This window comes from Panthera onca, chromosome D2, assembly GCF_046562875.1.
Source record: "Panthera onca isolate mPanOnc1 chromosome D2, mPanOnc1 haplotype 2, whole genome shotgun sequence".
Taxonomy (NCBI): Eukaryota; Metazoa; Chordata; class Mammalia; order Carnivora; family Felidae; genus Panthera; species Panthera onca.
Genome location: NC_138349.1, coordinates 26,464,643 through 26,489,109, shown reverse-complemented (window position 1 = coordinate 26,489,109; position 24,467 = coordinate 26,464,643). Strand labels below are relative to the sequence as shown.

The 24,467-nt window shown below is 35.8% G+C and overlaps 1 protein-coding gene and 1 pseudogene across 7 annotated transcripts in view; one reads left to right on the top strand and one right to left on the bottom strand.

Moving 5' to 3' along the window:
- Positions 1–24,467, bottom strand: part of NT5C2 (5'-nucleotidase, cytosolic II) — a 148,973-nt gene that overhangs the window by 38,829 nt on the left and 85,677 nt on the right. For 6 of the 7 annotated variants that reach the window (XM_078434796.2, XM_078434794.2, XM_078434797.2 and 3 more), the window contains one exon: positions 11,366–11,439. In XM_078434796.2, coding sequence (XP_078290922.1) covers positions 11,366–11,439 — 74 coding nt within the window. Of the gene's footprint in view, positions 1–11,365; positions 11,440–16,463; positions 17,468–24,467 lie in introns of those variants that run through there. The other variant, XM_078434799.2, reaches the window with a different exon arrangement.
- LOC132684959 (small ribosomal subunit protein uS3 pseudogene) lies at positions 6,573–7,325 on the top strand (annotated as a pseudogene).

Here is a 24,467-nt window from a genome sequence, read left to right as displayed (position 1 = left end):
AGTTTAAGGTTGATATTCTTCTCCTTATTCCTTAGAGTTTCCTGTATAGCTTGAGACTGGTATATCAATACTTTGGTATCACTGCATTCATCATTTTACATACATCATTATTTCCTTTAAGGCTTATACCAACAGTTTACCCTCCTTCCCCCCCACCCTGCCCCCCGCAAACACACACACACCTTCTTTTTCTTAAATGACTAACATCAATCACACTGCTTTTTCTACAACCTCATAGTCTCTAAGGTTAAGATAAAAATAAGACTAGGCCTAAACTCTGAATGTGTGGGACTTAGCCTTCAAAACAGAAATAGGATTATTCTGACTCGTTTACTCTTCGATCACTTCTTACATCCAAATTATTCTAATTTAATAGCTATTGGCTAACATTTGCTTGTAAAAGAAACCACATTTTGCAGATTAGCAGTCTGTCAGATAGTGAACTACAATCATGAGGACGTAATAGCAGTTACTTTAAGTTACTCACTGAATCAGAAAATAATTTCTCATTTGAAACCTCAGCAATAAATTTCTGGATATAATATTATAAAACTAAGTAATTAGAATACTAAAAGCAATAGAAACCACAGGTCCATTTATGTCTGTTTGCCACTTGAAAAATGAACAAGCAATAAACAACCTAAAAAAAAGTCAATTCTCCCTTTGCTTTCCATTTTTACTATTCTGTCCACTATTAACAAAAATAAATTCAGCAATATAACATTTTTAGCAGTCCTCTATACAAACAAAAACAAGGAAACAGAATTCACAAATAGTATAACTTTACTCCCTTCATTCTATGGAGGGGAAACAGCTAGGTTAAAAACAACTTTCTTGCTCTTTCATATGTCCAAAGACCTAAATCTTTTTTGGCTTGATTTGTCCTGGGAAATGCAATCATCATTCTGATCCATCTGTCTGAAACATTTCAGCAGAAAAAGGCTAAAAGATTGCTCTCAGATAAAGACCACAAACACAAAATCTGTTGTCTAGAAAGCACCTACATTAGAGCAACTTAATAAAATAGAAAACAAAAGCACCCAGCAGGTCTAATTGAGGGAAAAAAAACCTTAAGAGAAGGGAAAAGAAAAACATATATCTGCAGAGGAAGACAAAAATATGCAAAGGACCAGTTTCTGATACACATCATGTGTATTTTTTTTCATGTGCATTTTTTATAAAAAACATAGTCCACCGCTGGTGAATGGCAAAGCTAATATAAAAGACTCAGTATTATCTAGAATCTAAACAATGACTTTCATATATATAACTTTTCTGTACTTGGTATACAAACTGGTTAAAGCATAATTAACGTACATACTCCCAGTAAGAGAAAATGTTAATCTACAGTATTAGATAAAGAGCTAAATACCAATACTGGCATTAATTTTATAGGCAGATCTCAAGATTAAAATTAATTTAGGTCCAAGACAATCAGGAAAAATCAGCTTATGTCAACAGGTTAAGTTCTTCATTTTGGGAGTTTTAAAAATTTTATATAAAAATGTCGATCTTACATAGAAATTCTATAAATAAACTAATAAAAACATTAAAAATGTATAGCTTGTGGGGTGCCTGGGTGGCTCAGTCGGTTAAGTGTCCGACTTCGGCTCAGGTCATGATCTCACTGTTCGTGAGTTCGAGCCCACGTCAGGCTCTGTGCTGACAGTTCAGAGCCTGGAGCCTGCTTCGGATTCTGTGTCTCCCTCTCTCTCGGCCCCACCCCTACTCATGCTCTGTCTCTCTCTCTGTCTCTCTCAAAAATAAATAAACCATTAAAAAAATTGTTGCCCCTGTTGAGCTCCTTTCCCTGCTCATACTGTCTCTGTCTCTCAAAAAAAAAAAAAAAAAAAAAAAAAAAAAAAAAAAAAAATGCTAAAAAAAAAAAAATTAAAAAAATGTATAGCTTGCTTTAATTACAAGGACAGCTGATGATAAACAAGATCTACGAAAGCTTGCATTCAGATGAGATGAAGATAATGAGGTTCCCATCAGAATGGATTATGCTACTGAACACTCTATGACACATTTCTTTCAGGGAAATAAATGTACCAAACTACAAGCAAAATCATAAAATTTTCTAAAAGTAACAAAAGTCAGGCAATTATTTCTATTTAAACAACCAACCAACCAACCAACCCGGGGCGCCTGGGTGGTTCAGTCAGCTAAGCATCCCACTTCGGCTCAGGTCATGCATGATCTTGTGGTCTGTGAGTTCAAGCCCAGAGTCAGGCTCTATGCTGACAGCTCAGAGCCTGGAGTCTGCTTCGACTCTGTATCTCCCTCTCTCTCTGCCCCTCCCCTTCTCGCTCTCTTGCTCTCTCTCAAAATAAATAAATAAACTTAGAAAAATTTTTAAATAGTAACAATTCCTTTAAAAATCACCTTAAAATTAAATCTCCCTCATTCTCATGCATTCACTAAAACTGAAAGCTGGTAAGTTCTTAGCAGGAGAAAAAAGAAATCAGTAAAACTGATAAACCTCTTGCTAGACTGAAGAAAAAAAAAAAAAGACACAAATTACCAGTATCAGGAATGAAAAATACAACAGTACTACAGATCTTACAGATATCAAAAGAATAATAAAAATATAATGAATATTATGCCAATAAATTTAAAACTCAGTGAAATGGACACAAACTATCAAAACTGATTTAAGAAGAAACAGAAACTCTGACTAGCCCTATGTTTAAAAGTTGAATGCATAATTTAAAAACATTCCCACAAAAATAACTCCTGGCCCAGACAGTTTTACTATTAATTCTATCAAATACTTAAGGAAAAAATAATGTCAATTCTACCCAAACTTTGAGAAATAGTAAAGGGGAACAATTCCCAAACTCATTTTATGAGGCCAGAATTATACCAAAACCAAAATTCAAGAGACATTACAAGACAACTATAAACCAATGCTCCTCATGGACAAAACGCAAAAATCCTCAACAAAATAGCAGCAAATCAAATTTGCCAATACATAGAATAGTACTTAACCAAGTGGTATTTACTCCAGGAATGCAAAGTTGGTTTAACATTCAGAAATCATTCAGTGTAATTCATCCTTGGATCTTCTCAACAGAGGCAGAAAAACATTTGATGAAATTTATCACTCATGTTAAAACTCCCAGAAAACTAAGAATAAAAAGAAACTTTCCAACCGATAAAAAGCATTTACAAAAAACCTACAACTAATATTATACTTAATGGTGAAAAACTGAACATTCTCTCTCCCTAAGATCAAGAATACAGTAAAGAGGTCCATTCTCAACACCTCTATTCAACATAGTACTAAGGTTTTAGTGCAAGAAGGCAAAAAAAAATTTTTAGTAAGATATAAAGATTAGAAATAAAAGTGATTTGCAGATAATCTGATTATATATGTAGATAACTCTAAGAAGTGTATAAAAGAACTACTAGAATAAGTGAATTTAGAAAGTTACAGGATTCAAAGACAATATACAAAAATGAGCTGTTATTTCTAAATGCCAGCAACAAACTAATAGAAAATGAAATTTCAAACACCATTTACAACTACATAAAAAATAGGAAATACTTAACAGATAAAAATGTATAAGACCTTTATACCAAAAAAGATGAAATATTGCTAAGAGATACTAAAGAAGATTAGGTAAATGGCACAATGTATCATGTTCCTGGACTCGAAGACTCAATGCAGTTAAGATGTCAATTCTCTACAAACTGGTCAAGAAATCCTCTTGGGGTGCTGGGTGGCTCAGTTGATTCTGGCTCAGGTCATGATCTCATGATTTGTGAGTTTGGACCTGACATCAGGCTCTGCACTGAGTGTAGAGTCGGCTTAAGATTCTCTCTTTACCTCTCTCTTCTCTCTGCCCTTCCCCTGCTGCACGGTTTCACTCTCTCAAAAATAAATGCATAAACTTAAAAAAAAAAAAAAAAAAAAAGAACTTCTACAACTCAACAAAAAAACAACCTGGGGCACCTGGGTGACTCAGTTGGTTAAGTGTCCGACTCCTGACTTCAGCTCAGGTCATGATCTCACGGTTCATGGGTTCAAGCCCCACAACAAGCTCTGCACTGACAGTGTGGAGCCTGCTTGGGATTCTCCTCCCCCACCCGCCCCTCCCTTGCTGGCGTGCACGCTCTCTCTCTCAAAATAAACTTAAAAAAAAAAAAAAAAAAAAAGACTGCCTTTTTAAAAAAATTTAAAAATAAAAATAAAAGGACAAACAACCCAATTAAAAGATAGGCATCTGAATAGGCACTTCACAAAAGAAATTAAGTAGCCAATAACCACATGAAGATTTTCAACATCACTATTTATCAGGAAATACAAAGTAAAATCACAGTGATAACACTACACGTTCATCTGAATGGCTAAAATTCAAAGGACAGACAATATCAAACATAAAAAAAGCTTGGAGCAAGCAGAATTCTCATGTTTCCTGGGTGAGACTTTAAAATGGCACGACTACTTTGAAAAACCATTTGTTTGTTTCCTATAAGGTAAACATATAATCTGGCAATTGTACTCCTAGGTATTTACCCAGAGGAAATAAGAATATACACCCACAAAAAGACTTGTAGTATACTACTGTTCGTAGCAGTTTTATTCACAGTAGCCCAAAATGAAACGACTCAAACGTCCATCAACACATAAATGAATAAACAAATTGCATACAGGTATCCCCTACTTTTTGAAAGTTCAAGTTATGCCACTTAACCTTGACAAAGGACCTATATTTGTACCTGTTTTTGCTAACTGAAATAAATCTGAAGAGGATTTTTGCTTTTATGAAAAAAGCGAAAAGCAAAACTGGCATTCAGCATTTGTTTTGCAGCCAGCCCTTGCAGAGGCAGTTCATACCACAAGCACCAAGAGTGGCTCCGTGACACTCCTTCCCTGTGACTTAATATCTTAGCATCAAGCCACCATGACTTTCAATTGTGTCTGTAAGCTACTGTGCTTTAGCTCAATTTATTTTGTGTATTCATTAGCAACATGTGTTTTACAGTATCAGAAAAGCCTAAGAACAGTTACTTTGAGGATCTGGAAATGCCCCCAATTTTCTTCCATATAAGTTAAGGGTAACTGTTTCTTCGCTTTACGACATTTCAGCTTACAAATAGTTTCAGAGAACACTCTACTTCCGATAGCAGGGAAAACCTATGCACATGCAATGGACTACTACTTGGCTTCCTCCTCCAAAAAAAGTAAAGTTTAAAGAGAAACAGGATAATTTTATAATGCTGACGGGTTAAAATCACTAGTAATAAGACTTACTGGTATTATGGTCTGAAAAGAATACACCATTTCTGTAGTATTCTTCACAAATGTGCATAATACATCATGTGAAAAAACATCAGACAAACCCAAATTGTAGAAGATTCTACAAAAGTATCTAACCAAAAGTGTCACAATAATGAAAGACGGGACTGTCACAGAAGACACTAAGGAAAAATGAGAACCAAATGCAATGTGGGATCTTAGACTGGGTTAAAGAATATTAGTGGGAAATTTTGCAAAAACTGAATAAAGGCTATATTTCAATTAGTAGTATTGTACTAATGTTAATTTCTTAGTTCTTATAATTGTACTGTGGTCAACTATATTAAATAAGAGGTCACCATCAGAAGAGAATAGAGGCTGGGGCATCTGGGTGGCTCAGTCAGTTGAACATCCAACTTCAGCCTACATCATGATCTCACAGTTCATGGGTTTGAGCCTGATGTTGGGCTTTGTGGTGGCAGTGAAGAGCCTGCCTGCTTTGGATTCTCTGTCTCCCTCTCTCTCTGCCCCTCCCTGCTCGCTTGCTCTCTCAAAACAAAACAAAACAAAACAAAACATTAACAAAAAAAAAAAGAGAAGGGGTGCCTGGGTGTCTCAGTTGGTTGAGCATCTAACTTTGGCTCAGGTCATGATCTCACAGTTCATGGCTTCGAGACTCACATCAGGCTCTGTGCTGACCGCTCAGAGCCTGGAGCCAGCTTCGTTCGGTTTCTGTGTCTCCTTCTCTCTCTCTGGCCCTCTCCTGCTTGCGCTTGCGCTCTCTCTCTCTCGGTCTCTCTCTCAAAAATAAATAAACTTTAGAAAATCTTTTTTACAAGAAGAGAATAGAAGCCAACTATTATTTTTGCAGCTCTTTCATAAGTCTAAAATTATTTCAAAATAAAGTTTTAAAATGTTGAGGGTAAGAAAAAAGGAAGAATGAACTGCTTACTGACAGACAAAAAACATCATCAATGCATCACAAAAACATTATGTTGAGCAAAAGAGGCCAGACACAAGAGTATATACTGTATGACTCCATTTATATGAAATTCTGAAAAGGGCAAAATTAATCTACAATGATGAAAAGCCCTGAGGCAAATGGCAGGGTAGAAGGGAGAACTGACTTCAAAGAGGCAATGAGGGAACTTTTTGGAGTGATGGAAATATCCTTTATCCTAATTGTGGTAGTAGTTACACATGTATACATTTTGTCGAACTAAATCTATATACCTAAAATGCATGTGTTTTATCATATGTAACTTACTATTATTTTAAAATTAAAAACATAAGTTCATATTTAAAAGTATTCCACTTGGTCTTTCCTTTCAGCAGTGTGCAGCAGCAAGATGGTGCAAATTTCCAAGAAGAGGAAGTCTATTGCTGATGGCATCTTCAAAGCTGAACTGAATGAATTTCTCACTTGGGAGCTGGCTGAAGATGGCTACTCTGGGGTTGAGGTCCAAGTTACATCAACCAGGACAAAAAATCATTATCCTGGCCACCAGGACACAGAATGTTCTGGGTGAGAAGGGCTGGCGGATCCGAGAATCGGCTGCTGTGGTTCAGAAAAGATTTGGTTTCCCTGAGGGCAATGTAGAGCATTATGCTGAAAAAGTGGCCACAAGAGGTCTATGTGCCATTGCCCAGGCAGTCTCTGTATTACAAACTCCTAGGAGGCCTCCTTGTGTGGAGGGACTGCTATGGTGTGCTGCGATTCATCATGGTGAGTGGAACCAAAGGCTGTGAGGTCATGGTGTCTGGGAAGCTCCAAGGACAGTGGGCTAATCCATGAAGTTTGTGGATGGCCTGATGATTCAAAGTGGGGACCCTGTTAACTACTACCTTGACACTGCTGTGTGCCCTGTGCTGCTCAGACAAGGTGTGCTGGGCATCAAAGTGAAGATCATGCTTCCCTGGGACCCAAGTGGTAAGAATGGCCGGCCCTAAGAAGCCCCTGCCAGATCATGTGAGCACTGTGGAACCCAAAGATGAGATCCATCCCACCACCCCCATCTCGGAACAGAAGGGTGGGAAGCCAGAGCTGCCTGCTGTGCTGCAGCTGGCACCCACAACATAACAGGGTCTCCTCTCCTGGGCAGCTGAACCTGGAGTTTGGATTTTGCCCTGTAAAGACCTGTAATAAAATCTTTGAAAAAGAAAAAAAAGTATTCCACTTGAATAGTGCATATTTTTATACTGGGTAAACAAATACTGTGATTTTTTTTTTTTTAGTTTTTAATTAATTAATTTTAAGTTTTTATTTTAATCACCCAGTGCTCATAACAAGTGCAGTCCCTAATCTCCATCCCCTATTTTACCCGTCCCTTCCTTTATCCTCCTCTCCTCTGGCAACCATCAGTTTGTTCTCTAAAGGTAAAAGTCTGTTTCTTGGTTTGTTTGTTTTTCCTTTGCTCATTTGTTTCTTAAATTCCACATGAGTGAAATCCTATGGTATTTGTCTTTCTCTGACTTATTTCACTTAGCATTATATGCTCTAGCTCCATCCATGTCATTGCAAATGGCAATATTTCATTCTTTATGATGACTGAATAATATTCCATTGTGTGTGTATGTGTGTGTGTGTGTGTGTGTGTGTGTGTATACACACACATATACACATACCACATCTTCTTTTTCCATTCATCAGTCGATGGACACTTGGGCTGCTTTTCATAATTTGGCTATTATAAATAATGCTGCTATAAACATAGAGGTGCATGTATCCTTTGAATTAGTGTTTTTGTATTCTTTGGGTAAATATCTAGTAGTGTAATTCCTGGATTTTAAGTTTGAGGAACCTTCATACTATTTTCCACATTGGCTGCACAGGTTTGCATTACACCAATGCACAGGGGGGATCCTTTTTCTCCACATCCTCGCCAACACCTGTTGTTTCTGTGTTTTTTGTTTTAGCCATTTTGACAGGTGTGAGGTAATATGTCACTGTAGTTTTGATTTCCATATCCTTGGTGATGAGTATGTTAAGCATCTTTTCATGGGTCTGTTGGTTACCTGTATGCCTTTGGAGAAATGGTTGTTCATGTCTTCTGCCCATTTTAAATTAGATTATTTGTGTTTTTATCGCTTCTCGGCCTTTTGGCTAAAATCAAGTGTAGATTATTTGTGTTTTAGATGTTGGGTTTTATAAGTTCTTTATATATTTTGGATACTAACCCTTTATCAGATGTCATTTGGAAATATCTTCTCCCATCTAGTAGGTGCCTTTTAGTTTTGTTGACTGTTTTCTTCGCTGTGCAGAAGCTTTTTATTTTGACGTAATCCTCATAGTGTATTTTTCCTTTTGTTTCCCTTGCCTCAGGGGACCTATCTAGAAAAATGTTGCTAAGGCCAATGTCAGAGAAATTACTGCCTGTGCTCTCTTCTAGGATTTTTATGGTTTCAGATCTCAAATTTAGGTCTTTTTTTTTTTTAAGTTTTTTAATTTATTTAAGTTTTTATTTTAATAAAGTACAGTGATTCTTAAACTGACATATTAAAACCTACGTACCCAAATTGTTCATTCAATATATATTTTTACTGGGCACCTACTACATGCCAAGTTTGGCAACACATCGGATATAAACGTGAAAAAGAAAGCCCTTGCCCTTGAAGAACTCACAAGCCAATGGGGAGACAGGCAAGCAAACAAGAGCTGCAAATGATATATAAATTGCTCTCAGGAAATGATGTACTAAGGTGTCAGGACTACAGAGAAGACAATGTCTCAGATGAGGTTTCAGAAAGAATACAGATCCTTTCCAAGAACTTATCCTGTGAGGCTATTACACTTATTCCAATGATGTTTATCCCAAAATACTCAAAGCTTTCAAAAAACACTTCTTTTAATCTTGTCTCCATACTTCATGGCACGTTGTTCTGGTGAAAAGTCCTTAGCACTTCAAGGGTGTGAGGTTTTTTTAAATAACAAGTTATTCTCAGATAAATTTAATGTATACCATTCTGGAAAACAGGTGACAGTATAAAGCCAATAAACTTGTTTCCCTATGTGCTTTATGAAGGCAGCACCATAAGACTAACAATGTTTTTCATCCAACATTGAACTACTGAAATGATGTACAGTCTCTCAAGGGGGACTACTTAAAGTAGTCCTTTTGAGGGCTTAATTCCTGGTTTGTTTGTTTAAGGTGAGGAGCTCATTAGCACTTTGAAATTATACCTCACTATAAACTGTCATTATTCAAAATGATTAATTTAAACTTATCATATACATAAACAGGTGTGTGTGTACACGCACTCACACATATAAATGTATGCTTAGGTTTGAATCTCAGTTCAGGTATATCACAGCTAAACTTCCTTGGACAAAGTCCTTAATGTCTTATCATCTGTAAAATGAAGACAATAGCAGTATCTGCCTCGTAGGGTTTTTGTAATATTAAGTAAATTATGTGAATGAGATAATCCATGTATTAAATGAGATAATCTATATAGAACATTTAGAATAGGGCTCAGCACATAATAAGCACTTAATAATTGTTAATAATTCATATTATCTTTATATATAAATATATTAGTGTCTACAGTAAGAGTAAGCATTAAAATATGAAGTCGGATTACAAAAAAAAACAAAAAAGCAAATAAAAAGAAGAAATTATAAGGTATCTTTAAAGTTTAGAGACTAAGATTCAGTAACTTCTTCATTAAACAAGAAAATTTGTTTTTTCAATATTCTGTGGGAATAACTATATTATCTCAAAGCTCAGTAACAAAACGTGTCTGGAACCTACAGGTTTTCAATAAATCAAATTGAAATCAAAACTATTTCAATACATTGAGACTGTCTTAATAACCAAGGGGGAAAAAAATCTGTCACTTTTGATCCCATTAACTTCTATCTCTGTTTTAGGTAATATCTCGCCATTCCTTTCCCTTGAAAGGTAAAATTCTAGAAAGGGGAGAGATTGTAGGATTTTCTCCCAATTTGGACAGAAAGATCTACCCTTAGAAAGTACAGTATTTCCACCTGCTTTCTGACAAGTGCTCCTAAAAATGTCTGTGTCTAATTAAAAAATATAAAAGAATAAAAATGCTGTAAAAACAACTGTAAGGCAATAGAAAATCAAATAAATAACAAAGAGTATAAAGGAAAGAAAGGAAAATTCAAACCAAGTCAGTGTATATTTTTAATATATAAGTTGTCTGGTAGATGTCATGGCCACATCTATGTGTCAATTACCTATAAACTGCATGTGTTCATTTTTGCATTATTATAGTATTATAACATGTATTTATTATTATTCATTTACTAGCCTAAACTGAACATCAAATTGAGATATGAGATGGAACTCAGTTTTCTAATACTGTTATATGAAAGGTTTCTGAAGATAAGTGAATTTATATATTTTAAGATTTTTGCATAAAGACAGTATTTTTTAGAGAAAATTTCTGAAAGATTCTTTTCCAGGTGTCATCATGGCAGTACACACATGCATGCACATACATATATGAATATGCACTCAACTCAGTCCTCCACCCCTACTACTTCTTAAATTAAATGACATTTTCACCAGATGCAAATATTTCAATAAAAACATCCTAAGTTCTGAAAAGATCTTGCAACTAATGACTAATACATTGATTATTTTAAATATATATCAGAGACAGGAAGGGAGAAACAGCACAGTGCTGTGTTTAAAGTCTATCTGATAATGAACAAAGCGAACAGCTCTAATTTTTAAAAAAGTCTTTACATAGCATATTTGCAATCCATTTGTCTTAAGAATAACATTAAACATTTTAGCTGATAAAAGTTTTCCTTAGGTAGAGCAAAAGATACAAAATTCCATCCGTGAAGAATAGTTCAATAAAGTAAAAGCCAAAAGTGCCCTAATATACACATTAATGTATAATGTCACTGCATTATTTCTTACCAGGGTATCTAAAGTAATTTAGCTCTACTTATCTTTACCATCTAAATCTCAAGGATAACTGGTAATTTCAATAGTCATAAATATCAATGGAAAGAGCTTTGATAACAAGAGCTTCTGGTAGCTAAATATATGATTAAATCAAGGAGTGTTTATTAATTGCCTGCTGTAGACCCACTGTGTTATGTCTAAACCAGAAGTTCTTAAGCAATCAAAAAGTGCTACTCACCAGCAAGTGTGTAATCCATATCAAAACCAAAACACTTTATTTTTTCCATGGCTAAACTTCGGTTCACAAACACCCTAAAACAAGGAACAAAAAATAATATCTCAATTAATACTGAGACAAACCAAAAAAAAATTCCTAATTTAATGAAATTATTTGGCTATCTTTCTAGATTTTTTCTTCACTTAAACACCAATACTTAGATTCATAAAAAAAATTATTCAAGTCTTTCTTATACCATAAGTGAAATCAGGTAGTATATGGAAAAACATGTATTTTCTTATTGTGTCTTGGTGTTAACAATGCCACGTGAAGATTTCAGAGAAGATTTCTCCTTTTCTAAGTCTGACCCACCAAGATAAGTTTATGCCTGAGATTTTATAATACATTCACTCATTCATTTGTAATTTATTTAATAAGCAGAGGCTCATTTAAAGCCTACCATGTGCCAGATACTAAAGATATAAATATATATAGATTCATTCCAATATTGAATGCCTACTTTATCCCCAACAAGGTACATGATACACAGTGAACAAAAGAGTACCTGCCCTCATGGAACCTCTATTTTAATTTGCAATCTCTATCCTTGAGGAAATTCAGCCTAGCAGGAGAAAGACTTATACACAAATAATTTTAGCAATTCAATAATTGCTATACAATAAGACAGAGGAGAGACAGCACCAGTTCTTTGGGGACCAGAAGAGATGTCTGAGCTGAATCTTAAGCAATCAGTAGAAGTTTTCCATTTGGACAAAGCAAGAAAGGCAATCCAGGCAGATTAATCAGGCCAGGACAAGGTTTATAGTGAACTATAAAAACATTTACAGTGGCTGGAGTTGAGGGAGTTTGCTTTGGTTTTGCTTTTCCGTTTGTTTTTGCAAAAGGAGGTTTTCCAGAAGGTCAGGGGTAGGAGGGAAAGGGCAATAAAAGCTATGAAACTAGAGGTACCTAGGTGGAGCAGCAGGTTAAGCATCAGATTCTTGATTTAGGCTCAGGTCAAGATCTCATGGTTGATGAGACTGAGCCACGCATTGGGCTCTAGGCTGACCCTGTGGAACCAGCTTGGGATTCTCCCTCTCCCTTTGCCCTTCCCCCGCTCTTGCTCTCTACCTCAAAATAACTAAATAAATATTAAAAAAAAAAAAAAAGCTAAAAGGTTAGGAATCAAAATCACGAAGATTCTGTATGCCACGTTAAAGTATGGACTTTATTGGGCAGACAAGGACAAATTACAGATTTTGAGGAAATGAAATAATCAGTTTCAAATTTCAGAAATCATTTTTGAAGACACAGGGAAAAAACTGTAATAGCATGGTAAATCATCAATCACCATGATGATATTCTGGGGTAAGTTCTAATCATTTCTGAAAATAAAAAAATCCTTTCCATCTGATCCCCAGCTTGATAGCCTCTTATTATCAAACCTTTTCTTTGCCTTCATTTTATAAGTAACTGTGAGAAATAAGAATGCTACAAATCACCTAGAAAAATTGATAAAAATAAAGATGCCTGGTCTGGGCTCCCCTATTAATGACGTATAGGTCAATAATCTCCCAAGAGGAGAGACTGTACCAGGGGATACAAAAGACTCCACTGGGCACAAAAAGAAGATACTAGATCTTCTACTGATACTTCATCACTTAAAAATGTTGAATTTACGTATGTTTTCTACTACATATAAGTAAGGACAAGAGTACAGGAAGGGATGAATGTTCTGCATTTTAACTGATGGGATACTGAAGAGTTTGGGAACCAATTTTAGGCAGTGATATTTTGAATTAAAAAAATTTTTTAAGTTTATTTATTTTGAGAGAGACAGAGGCAGCGTGAGTGGGAGAGGGACAGAAAGAGAGGGAGAGAGAGAGAATCCCAAGCAGACTCCATACTGCCAGCACAGAGCCCGATGCAGGGCTTAAACCCACGAAACTGTGAGATCATGACCTGAGCCGAAACCAAGAGTCATACACTTAACAAACTGAGCCACCCATGTACCCCATGATTTTTTTTTTACTCTTCAGCAACTCATATATTACTATTTTAAATTTTAACAGAGAACTTTTCCTCTCATCTCAGAACGTATATATATGAATTCTAAATGCAGCTCTATAAAACCCTTAGTTCCTGAGAACTAAATCCTGAGAATTAATGCCAGTATTGGTATTTAGCTCCTTATCTCTGTAACACTGTAGATTAACACTCTATTTCTCTAATGGGATTATGTACATCAATTATGCTTTAACTACTTTATCTACTAAGTACAGATGAGTTGTATATGAAAGTCATTGTTTAGAATCTAGGTAATACTGAGTGCTGTATATTAGTTTTGCCACTGACCAATGGTGAACCATGTTTTATATAAAAAGTACCTATCAGGGCTATTAATAATTCATCTCTTACCCTAAATTATTGTAAAAATGTTCTTTGCACATGATGTATATCTAAAACTAGTCCTTTGCATTTTTGGCTTTTATATAAAAAGTTTTTATGGTGAACCATGTTTTATATAAAAAGTACCTATCAGGCCTATTAATAATTCATCTCTTACCCTAAATTATTGTAAAAATGTTCTTTGCACATGATGTATATCTAAAACTAGTCCTTTGCATTTTTGGCTTCCTCTGCAGATACGTATTTTTTTTTTTCCCTTTTCTTGGGGCTTCTTTTCCCTTAATTAGACCTGTTTGGTGCTCTGGCTTCCTATTTTAAGTTGCCTTAATATAGGTCCTTTCTTATGGATAGGAGGGGGACAGACGACTAGTGGGTAGCTGAAAGATACAAGGAACTACAAGATAAATGACACCCATCCAAATTTTTTTTTTAATTTTTTTTTTTTAACGTTTATTTATTTTTGAGACAGAGAGAGACAGAGCATGAACGGGGGAGGGTCACAGAGAGAGGGAGACGCAGAATCTGAAACAGGCTCCAGGCTCTGAGCTGTCAGCACAGAGCCCGACGCGGGGCTCGAACCCACGGACCGTGAGATCATGACCTGAGCCTTAGTCGGACGCTTAACCGACCGAGCCACCCAGGCGCCCCCCATCCAAATTTTTTAAACACCCCCATAACCACAAATATATCACCAAGACCCTTCCACCACTTCATCAAATGTCACCCTGCTTTTACTAATAAAAGCATCTACTTTATCATCACCTTTTCCCAGTTACATAAATCCTTCTGAAGGCAGCACAAGAGGGAGAAGACACAAAGTAATGATTCTAACTCTGGAAACCAAATGTTGCCACTGAAGCTTAAGCTTTTCAAACACACTCTCCGTTCAGGCCAGAGGCCAACTGCATCAAATCCTTGATCAGAGCCCAAACAGCTGACATGCCTAAAATATTCTATGGGAATTCAGGCAGGAACGGACTGGGAAGATTATTCTTCCTTGTGATACAACCCAGGAGGGATATACGTTGGGACACATAATAAAAGAAACAGCTTTGTTTCTGATAGAAGAATGATGTGAGCCGGTTTCAGACAGAGCTAAAATCACAGGGAAAAACCCAGACTTTGCTAATATCGTTCAATCAGTGCTAAACGTAGAAAGAAACTACCAACAGACCCAGCAAAATAGCTTACCACAGTTTCTTTCTTGGTCAGAAGAAAAATTAAGCCTGTACTCCTCATCACATTTTTTTAAGGATACGAAGATCATAATGCCCATTAAGGATTATCCATACAAACTCTTGGAATCACATATATTGGGAATATTAAAATCTATTGTTTTGCCAAAATAATCACTGCTAAATATCCATCAAATTGCACTCTTTCCTCTTTGATTAACTTGTCACTTTATTCAATCAGCACATTTGTTGAAAGCCTGGTACAAGGCTGGTACCACTATGTGACATATTCCCAAAGCTGTTCTTGAGGGAGTAGCCTGAGTGAGAAAAGACTTTTTAGATGCCTAATCTTAGGAAATAAGATGTCCTATGAAGATCTTCCACCAAATACCCCTTTTATCTTTCCTTTTTCATTCAAAATAAGTAACCTCATTCACAGAAACAATTCCTGAATTTAAGAAAGAAACCATCACTTCTGTCTCCCCTTCTCATTTCTATTATGAAACAAAAGAAAAACTTCACATAGATTTTCATCTCTTCTTTCCCTAACTTATGCTATAAAAACATGGGAGGAAAAGGCAATAGGGAATTAAATCTAATTCATGTGCAAATATCTAAAGTGTATTAAGTAAAGTTATAATGACAAAAGGGAACAGGTGGATCAAAGAAAACTATAATAATATATATGCTAAGATTTACAAAGATCATAAACAACCAAATGCTCAAAGTATGCACTGACTTCAGAAGAGAGACAGCCTACAGCCAGAAATATCATGTCTCCAGGATACAGTCTTCAAGAGAAACAATCTCTTGGCCTCAAACTAATCACTATTCTTTATTACTGTAACCAAACAAAGTATTAGGTATTGTATCAGTTAAAAGACTGGGTCACTGTCCCACCATATATTTATAACAAAAAGATAATACCTGCTTAGAGAACTCAAAAATTTCTATTGGTCCCAGGACCTTGACTCTATCTTTGCCAATGTCAATTTACTTGTGTCACTTTTCTAAATTATTAACCAGTGGAACACACTCCACTGTAGAGCTCCACTTCAAGAATGTGAATACAGTTGTGAAATTAACTTTCCAAAGCTTGCTTTAAATAAAACACAAACTCTCCATTCTAGAAAGTGTGACTGACCTAAGCATCCAACCTTACAATGCAATTATGAGGCAGAAATTCCTACATAGTAAGGCATTTGCAAGATACAGATTTGAGCATTAACAAGAGAAATGATCTTTAGGAAAGAACACATAGGAGCACTACAAAACCAGGCACAGATTTCAACAGAAACACAAATAACAGCTTTTATCATCATATTCCACTACAATAAGGCATAAAACTTAAAGAAATTCTATCCAAGTAAATATAGATATTAACCATAAGAAATAAGACTAATTGCTTTAAGAACAGAGATCTAATATCCTCATGGTTAAGGAACGTGAACATGCAATTTACTAAATTTGGAATTTTGTAAATAGCAAACTCTTAGTGGTTTTGAGATTTAACTCATAATTCAAAGCAGCATTACCTCATCTGTCACTGGTTGCCGTTCTGCAATGTGTGAAACTATGAGTCAATTAGTTCTTGAAGTCACATAACAAAATTCTTCTTCAAGTCCCTAGTACAATTTATTTTTGTGTAACTTGAACCTAACTTCAAAAAGACTGTTCTGGTCTGAATCAAGTCCCTCTAACAACACGTATCTTCTGAGACAGTGTTGGAGAAAACTCTTCTGTGTCTAATTTAACTTGTCATTGGATATCACTGTTGCCCCGCACAAATCCATTTGGAATAGAGTTTCTTTGGCGATGGTGAACTTTATCCCTAGCTCCTCCCCCCACCTACGAGTCACAATTTCCTGGCCAAGGGCCCAACAACAGTTACTGCAACAACAAATGAGACTAAAGATACGAGTACAAAACCTTGGGTATATTTTGGTTATGGGTTTGTGTAATCATATACTCAAAGTCTGTTGCAATCAAAGAAAAGAAGTTACAAGTGCTTTTTTGAGAGTGCAAATTTAGATTATGAACCAATGTCTCTCTGTGAGTGACTATGTGTGTATGTTTACTTAATAAAAATATGCTACAGTGTGGATTTCTGCTGAAAATCTAATTTAGTGTCTTTCTTCCCAAATTAGTTTCTATTTCTGCTTTTGGCATTCTCATTTTACCACTCAAGCCTAAAATCTAGTTAATATCTTTTTACTCTTTCCTCTCCCTCAAATCCATATTATCTCATGTGCCTTAATTTAAATTTTCAAATGTCTATGGAATCCAGATCATCCATTTCATACTGCTAACAATTTGTCCAGGTCCTTATTAACTCATTAACTCTTAGCAATCACCTATGAATTGCTCTGCCTGCACAGTAATGGCCAGATTGACTGCTTTCAAGTAGTGTTACCCAAAGAGTGGTATGTAATCTACAGACGAATGCTGGCCTGTGAATAGTCGTTACTAACCCATGACATGACACATACAGAAATCGCAAGTATTTAGAAACTTTTATAGCAAATGTGAAAATTTTACATTTGTTGAATGTAATAATAAAAAATGTAGGGGTGGGTGCCTGGGTGGCTCAGTCGGTTAGAAATCTCACGCTCTCTCTCAAAAAACATACATTAAAAAAAAAAAAGTAAACTTACACATCTCCTCATTTTCCTAGTAATTCATTTTTATTATATTTTATAAACGTATACTTTGACAAGATTGGAATTAAAACAAAAAAAAAAACCTGGTCCCTCATCACTGATAATTTAAGAAGCACTGTCCTAAAGCTCAAACTCCTAAAGCCCATGTTGCTTTCCTACTTAATATTAATAACCTTTAGACATTCCTCCCTACCTACCCAAACTAACACATGTTTCTGTATGTTCCAGGAGTTCAAAGCTTTTTACCATCTTTCCAAAATCACTTTTATCTCACGTTGATCCACATCATGCAGCTTTTGCTCTAATAATCAAAATGAACTACTTGCTATTTCCTAAAGGTGCCCTGAGGCTTTGTTTATGCTGTTCCCTATACCTGAAATGTCCTCCTCAGTTATCTCTAATTTTTCAAGATGCAACAATCTCAAGTGATTTCTTCAAGAAACTATTCCGGCTATGCCACAGAACTATCTGACAGTGATGTTTCTGGGTCTCAGATTACTTTTGTACTTAGTGAAAGAGATTATAAAGTTGTAATCCATGTAAGAGGTTTGAATATTCAAATATTATTTTGGCATGTAGTATATTTTGTCACATATATAAAATATATGGGTAGTTCTCTTATTCACTAGATTATAACCTTTGTGGCCAGGATTTACTAACTTCCCAAAACCTAGCACAGGGCCCTGTAAAGAATAGAGACAATATTTAACTGAGAACTGGGTTTCTTTTGGGGGTAATAAAAGTGTTCTAAAATTAGACAGTGGTATTGGTCGCACAACTCTGACTATCCTAAAACCACTGAATTGTACACTTTAAAAGGGTGAATTGAATGGTATGTGAACTATATTTCTATAAAGCTGTTATTTAAAAAACATAATGCCAAGACCTGTCTTTGTCTCTATCCTTCAATAAAAAGTATGCCTGGTGATATAATATATACATATAGGTAAGAACTTTCTAATTTATGAAATGGAGTCCTAAAAACTGATATTCAAATACCACTCCTATACAGACACAACAGAAAAATTGGGGACTAGATTTTAAAAAAGCAAAGATCATTTAAGTAATATTAGTTTTTGTTTTCATAAACTTCAGCCATTAATCTACTAATTTATCTGAATATTTTCTCTAAGGAACACCCTAAGGAGGGATACACTTTATTTATCACTTTATGCCAGAAGAACAGCACCCTGTGATTTAAAAGTATGAACAACAAGGACGCCTGGGTGGCTCAGTCGGTTAAGCAACCGACTTCAGCTCAGGTCATGATCCTGCAGTTCATGAGTTTGAGCCCCGCATCGGTCTGTGTGCTGACAGCTCAGGGCCTGGAGCCTGCTTCAGATCTGTCTCCCCCTCTCTCTCTGCCCTCCCCAGCTGACACACGGTCTCTCAAGAATAAATAAACATTTAAAAAAATTAAAAAAAAAAAAAAGTATTAACAACAAGGGGCGCCTGGGTGGCTCAGTCGGTTAAGCGTCCGACTCTGGCTCAGGTCATGATCTCACAGTTCAAGAGTTCAAGCCCCACATAGGGCTCTGTGCTGACAGCTCATAACCTGGAGCCTGCTCTGGATTCTGTGTTTCCCTATCCCTCTGCCCTTCCCTTGCTAGTACTCTGTCTCTCTCTCTCTCTCTCAAAAATAAATAGAACATTTTAAAAAGTCTTTTTAAATATTCACTTTTCTTATTCAAATACTCAATAAAAAAATGTTCCAGGGAAAAGAAGTGACTATGGTGGCATGCACAGAGCAAAATTAAAGATGATTAAAATTTAAGAGGCCATCAGTTGTAAAACTCACCCATATTATATGCCACTAAAAGCAGGGTGTGGGGGTGGGTGGAAGGGATGCCCAAGAAAAGTTAGAGCCTCATAAAGCTACAATACCACAGAGCTATACCCATAATATGAAGAAAAAGAAGAAATAAATCTACAGCACTGAAGAAACACACAAGAAAATTTGTACATCTCAGCCCTGACACAGTCTAAAGGCAGGGGGGAAAACCTCCCTTTGAGAATTTGAACAGTCATGTAGTAAGTTTGTGGTACACATTTACATTGCTAGGATGGTTAATATTGCCCTTAGGTGACTGAAAGAAATGAAATCATCTGGAAGAACTCAACTTAATTCTAGGTGGTATATTGCTAGATGCAGCCCAATTTCAGAGATGTTTAGATGTGAAAAAAATGTGTATAAAATACTAGGAGTACTTACTGGTCATACTATGACCAGTAAAGCTTTCAAAGCACACTTTAAGGAGATTCTCTTTAAGGAAGAGACATTAAAATTCCTTTCACCTTCTTTCCGAAATGAAGGAACTGCAGTAATGAGAGCAGATGGCGGGGAATAAAAGAGAAGACTAGCAAATGAAGAATATACAAATTAAGAGAGACACCAGAGAAAATATCAGTACTTCTGAATATAAATTTACTGTTCTAGAACCTCAGTCTAAATAAATACAAATTTTTCCAATCCTTTTTTTCATATTTTCCTCTAAATTCTTTTTCATTTTTTTCTCCACAAATTTTTAAAGCAAAGACCAATGTATGGAGGATAATTTATAAAATGGAGCAAAATACAAAGGTTAAATTTTGCAGAATAAAAGTAAGAAGAAAGTATGATTATCCAATGTTATTAGGCAAACTTAACAACTGTACTCACTGTGCTATAATGGAAAAGAGAGGTCAAAATCTAGAAGTTAAAATAAAAGCAAATGATAAAACTCATTTTGACCTCTTACCTAATAGAAAGCAGCACTAGTAACTCTAGTTACTCTAGAGGATCCAACAACTCTAAAGGATCAGGAAGCAATCATGACACTAGGAGAGTGCATTTTTCCTGCATAACACATCCTAAATCATCTGTATTCCCCCAAGTACATTCCCGTAAAGAAGAATAAATAATAACCTTTTTATTCACAAAATTTTAAATAAGCAAGCTGAGGAGCTTCTCAAGTCTCATCCCCCACCAACTTTATTGAGGTATCATTTACTCAACATAAAATTCACCCATTTTAAAGTTTGGTGCATTCTGGCAATCATACACACTTATGTAACAACTACCATAATCAACCCCAAATGGTCTTTCAAGTCTCCCTTTTTTAAAAGATTTTATTTTTAAAGTAATCTCTATACCCAACGTGGGGCTTGAACTCAAAACCCCAAGATCAAGACTTGCATGCTTGACCAACAAGCCAGCGAGACACCCCTCCCTCATGTCTTTTTGCAATATCACCCCGACTTCTGCCCCAAGCTACCACTGATCTATACTTTCTGTCACTACAGTTTTCATATAAATGGAATCAAATAAGCTATAGTTTGTGCCTGGCCTCTTCTTTCTTAGCACATTTCTGATACTCATTCATGTTGTTACATGTATCAAAATTAGTTATTCTATTCCTGAGCAATATTCCATATTATGGATATACCACAATTTGTCTATCCATTAAGTTACTAGATACTTTGGGCAGTTCCCAGTTTTTTACTATTATAAATAATGTTGCTATAAACACTCACATACAAATCTGTGTGGGAGATATGCTTTCATTTCTCTTGGGTAAATACCTATAAGTGGAATTACTAGGTATGTTTAACATAATAGTTGTGGGTTGGTTTTTTTTTTTTTATTTAATGTTTATTCATTTTTGAGAGAGAAAGGATGAATGGAGGCAGAGAGAGAGGGAGGCAGAGGATTTAAAGTGGTCTCTGCACTGACAGCAGTGAGCCCCTTGTGGGGCTCAAACTCACAAACTGTGAGATCATGATCTGAGTTGAAGTCAGACACTCAACCAACTGAGCCACCCAGGCACCCCGGTCATGTTTAACTTTAAAAGGCATTGCCCAAACGTTTTTCTCTTTTGTATTCTCATCAGCAAGGCATAAGAGTTCCAGGTGCTCCATATTGTCAGTATTTGGGTTTTGTTTTTTTTTTTTTTAATGATTATTTATTTTAAGACCGAGAGAGAGACAGAGCATGAGCAGGGGAGGGGCAGAGAAAGGAGACACAGAATACGAAGCAGGCTCCAATCTCTGAGCTGTCAGCACAGAGCCCCATGCGGGGCTCAAACTCCCAAACAGTGAGATCATGACCTGAGGACACTTAACCGACTGAGTCACCCAGACGCCCCTACAGTGTTTTTAATTTTAGTCATTCTAGTGGGTCTGCAATGGTATCCCATTGTGTTTTTTTAATTCATATTTCCCTAATGACTAATGCTGTAGAGCATCTTTTCAAGTGCCTATTGGCCATTTCTTTTTCTGTGTGGAACATCTATTCAAATCTTTTGCCCATTTTTAAACTGGGTTTGTCTTAATTGTTGTGTTGTGAGAATTCTTCATATATTTTGGTCATAAGTCCTTTATTAGATATATATGTATTGAGAATATCTTCTCCCAGTCTGTGGCTTGCCTTTTCATGTTTTTTTTTTTAAAATTTTAATGTTTATTTATTATTGAGAGACAGAGAGACAGAACATGAGCATGGGAGGGGCAGGCAGAGAGAAGAGGAGACACAAAATACAAAGCAGGCTCCAGGCTCCGAGCTGTCAGCACAGAGCCCAATGCGGGGCTCAAACTCACAAACCACGAGATCATGACCTGAGTTGAAGTCGGACGCTTAACCAATTGAGCCACCCAGGCGCCCTGCCTTTTCATTTTCTTAATGGTGTCTTTTAAATAGCAGAGTTTTGTGGTTTTTTTTTTTTAATTTTCACGAAACCCAATTGAACAATTTTGATTTTCATGTTTTTATGTATTTTCTCCAAGAAATTTTTAGCTAATTCAAGATCACGAAGATTTTCACCTACACTTTACTTTTTTACTTCTATATTTAGGTCTAGATCCATTTTGTGTTATTTTTTATATATGGTTTGAGGTAAAGGTCAAGACTCTTTTTTTCTGAATGAATGTTCAGTTATTCCAATCATTGAATTATCTTTGCCTCACTGTTAAAAATCAATTGACTATGTATGTGAGGGTCTATGAAGTCCCTATTAGGTTTCATGATCTATATATGACTATTCTTACACTAATACCACAGTGTCTCCAATATCACAGGTTTACATAAGGCTCAAGTATAATTTTTGGTGATTTAACTTAATAACAATCTTTTCCTATTACCATTAGGAAAATATTTCACAGATATCAAATGATATCTATGTCTAAATATTACACATATACAAACTGTGAATATTAGAATTCTTTTCATACCAAAATACAAAATTTATCTATTTATTTCTAAAAACAGCAAAGGAGAATAAACTCTGATTTCATTTATATTATCCATACATTTCAAATGAACTTGCTCAGGGGAGCCTAGCTAGCTTAGTCGGTAGAGTATGGTTCAGCATCATGAGTTCAAGCCCCACATTGGGGGTAGAGCTTACTTTTAATTAATTAATTAACAAATAAATAAATAAATAAATAAGCAAGCAACTATAAAAGCTAATCTTCAAAAAAAAAAAAAAAAGTGAGGGGTGCCTGGGTAGCTCAGTCGGTTAAGCGCCCAGCTTCGGCTCAGGTCATGATCTCACAGTTCATGTGTTCGAGCCCTGTGTCGGGCTCTGTGCTCACAGCTCAGAGCCTGGAGGCTGCTTCAGATTCTGTCTGTCTCTCTCTCTCTCTCTCTCTCTCTCTCTCTCTGCCCCTCCCCAACTAGTACTCTGTCTTTAAAAAATAAATGTTAAAAAAATAATTTAAAAAAATGAACTTGCTCATTACCTATTCATACAGCATGGAAATTGCCCCAGGGGCTCCTAGAAAATAAACCTAAAAGAATATCTCAACCCTTATGGTGTCATTTGGTTTATATAGATTTCTTTCTAACTAATTCTAACACACACTTTAGGGAGAAAATTAATACTAATTACTTTCTAAGAATTTTGACTGCACCTAGAAATATAGTTCTTTTTTTAACTGATTTTTTAATGTTTATCTGTTTAGAGAAAGAGAGTGGGGGAGGGGCAGAGACAGGTAGGGAAAAGACAGAATCCCAAGCAAGCTCCATGCTGTCAGTGCAGAGCTCGCTGTGCGGCTTGAACTCATGAACTGTAAGATCATGACCCGAGCTGAAATCAAGAGCTGGATGCTTAACTGACTGAGCAACCTAGGTGCCCCTAAAAATACTGTTTTTAAATCTACAAACCAGCTTTATAAACAATCATGTGTACAAGACGGGCCAATATTACCAGCATCTGTGATCATCTTTATCATAAAAATTGTTTAACAACTGCAGGTATAGTTGATACTAGAAAGAAAACATACTAACCCTAAAGAGGCAGTTCTTTCTAATTTTCACATTTAAAGAAACTTCAAATCTAGTGATGTCATGAGAGTTCTAAAAATAATACAGAATTATTATGCCCATGGTTGTTCTCTAATGAGATTTCAAATTACAGTAAAGTGGGCCAATTTTAGTTTGCTCAAAATCAACACGACTAGATTTTTTAAAAACTGTAAACATGGAGCCCTGAAAGTATTCAAAATTTCTAATAGAACAAAGAACTAGAAAAAGAATTAAGAGCTTCCAGAAAATCAAAATTAAAATTTACTGTATTAAAAAAATTTTTTTTGTGATCTGCGTCCTACTTAACCAGAGAATGTCTCTGAAATTAACTAGGTCTAGTTACGCTTGAAGGTTAGGAGTAAAATAATTAGTATGCAATCATTAACTTACATGTCACCTATTATAGTAGTGACAAAAAGAATAGCAGTAGCAATTCAAACTCTGAGGCTTAAGAAACAATAATATAAAAACAGTGAAAACCCTAACATGGAACTATTTTATATTGCAAAGTAAAAAGGCATAGGGGATTCTACTCAAAATTACTTTTTGTCTACACTTCCCAGAAAGAAACAAAATCACAAGCCGCCTTTCACTGAATC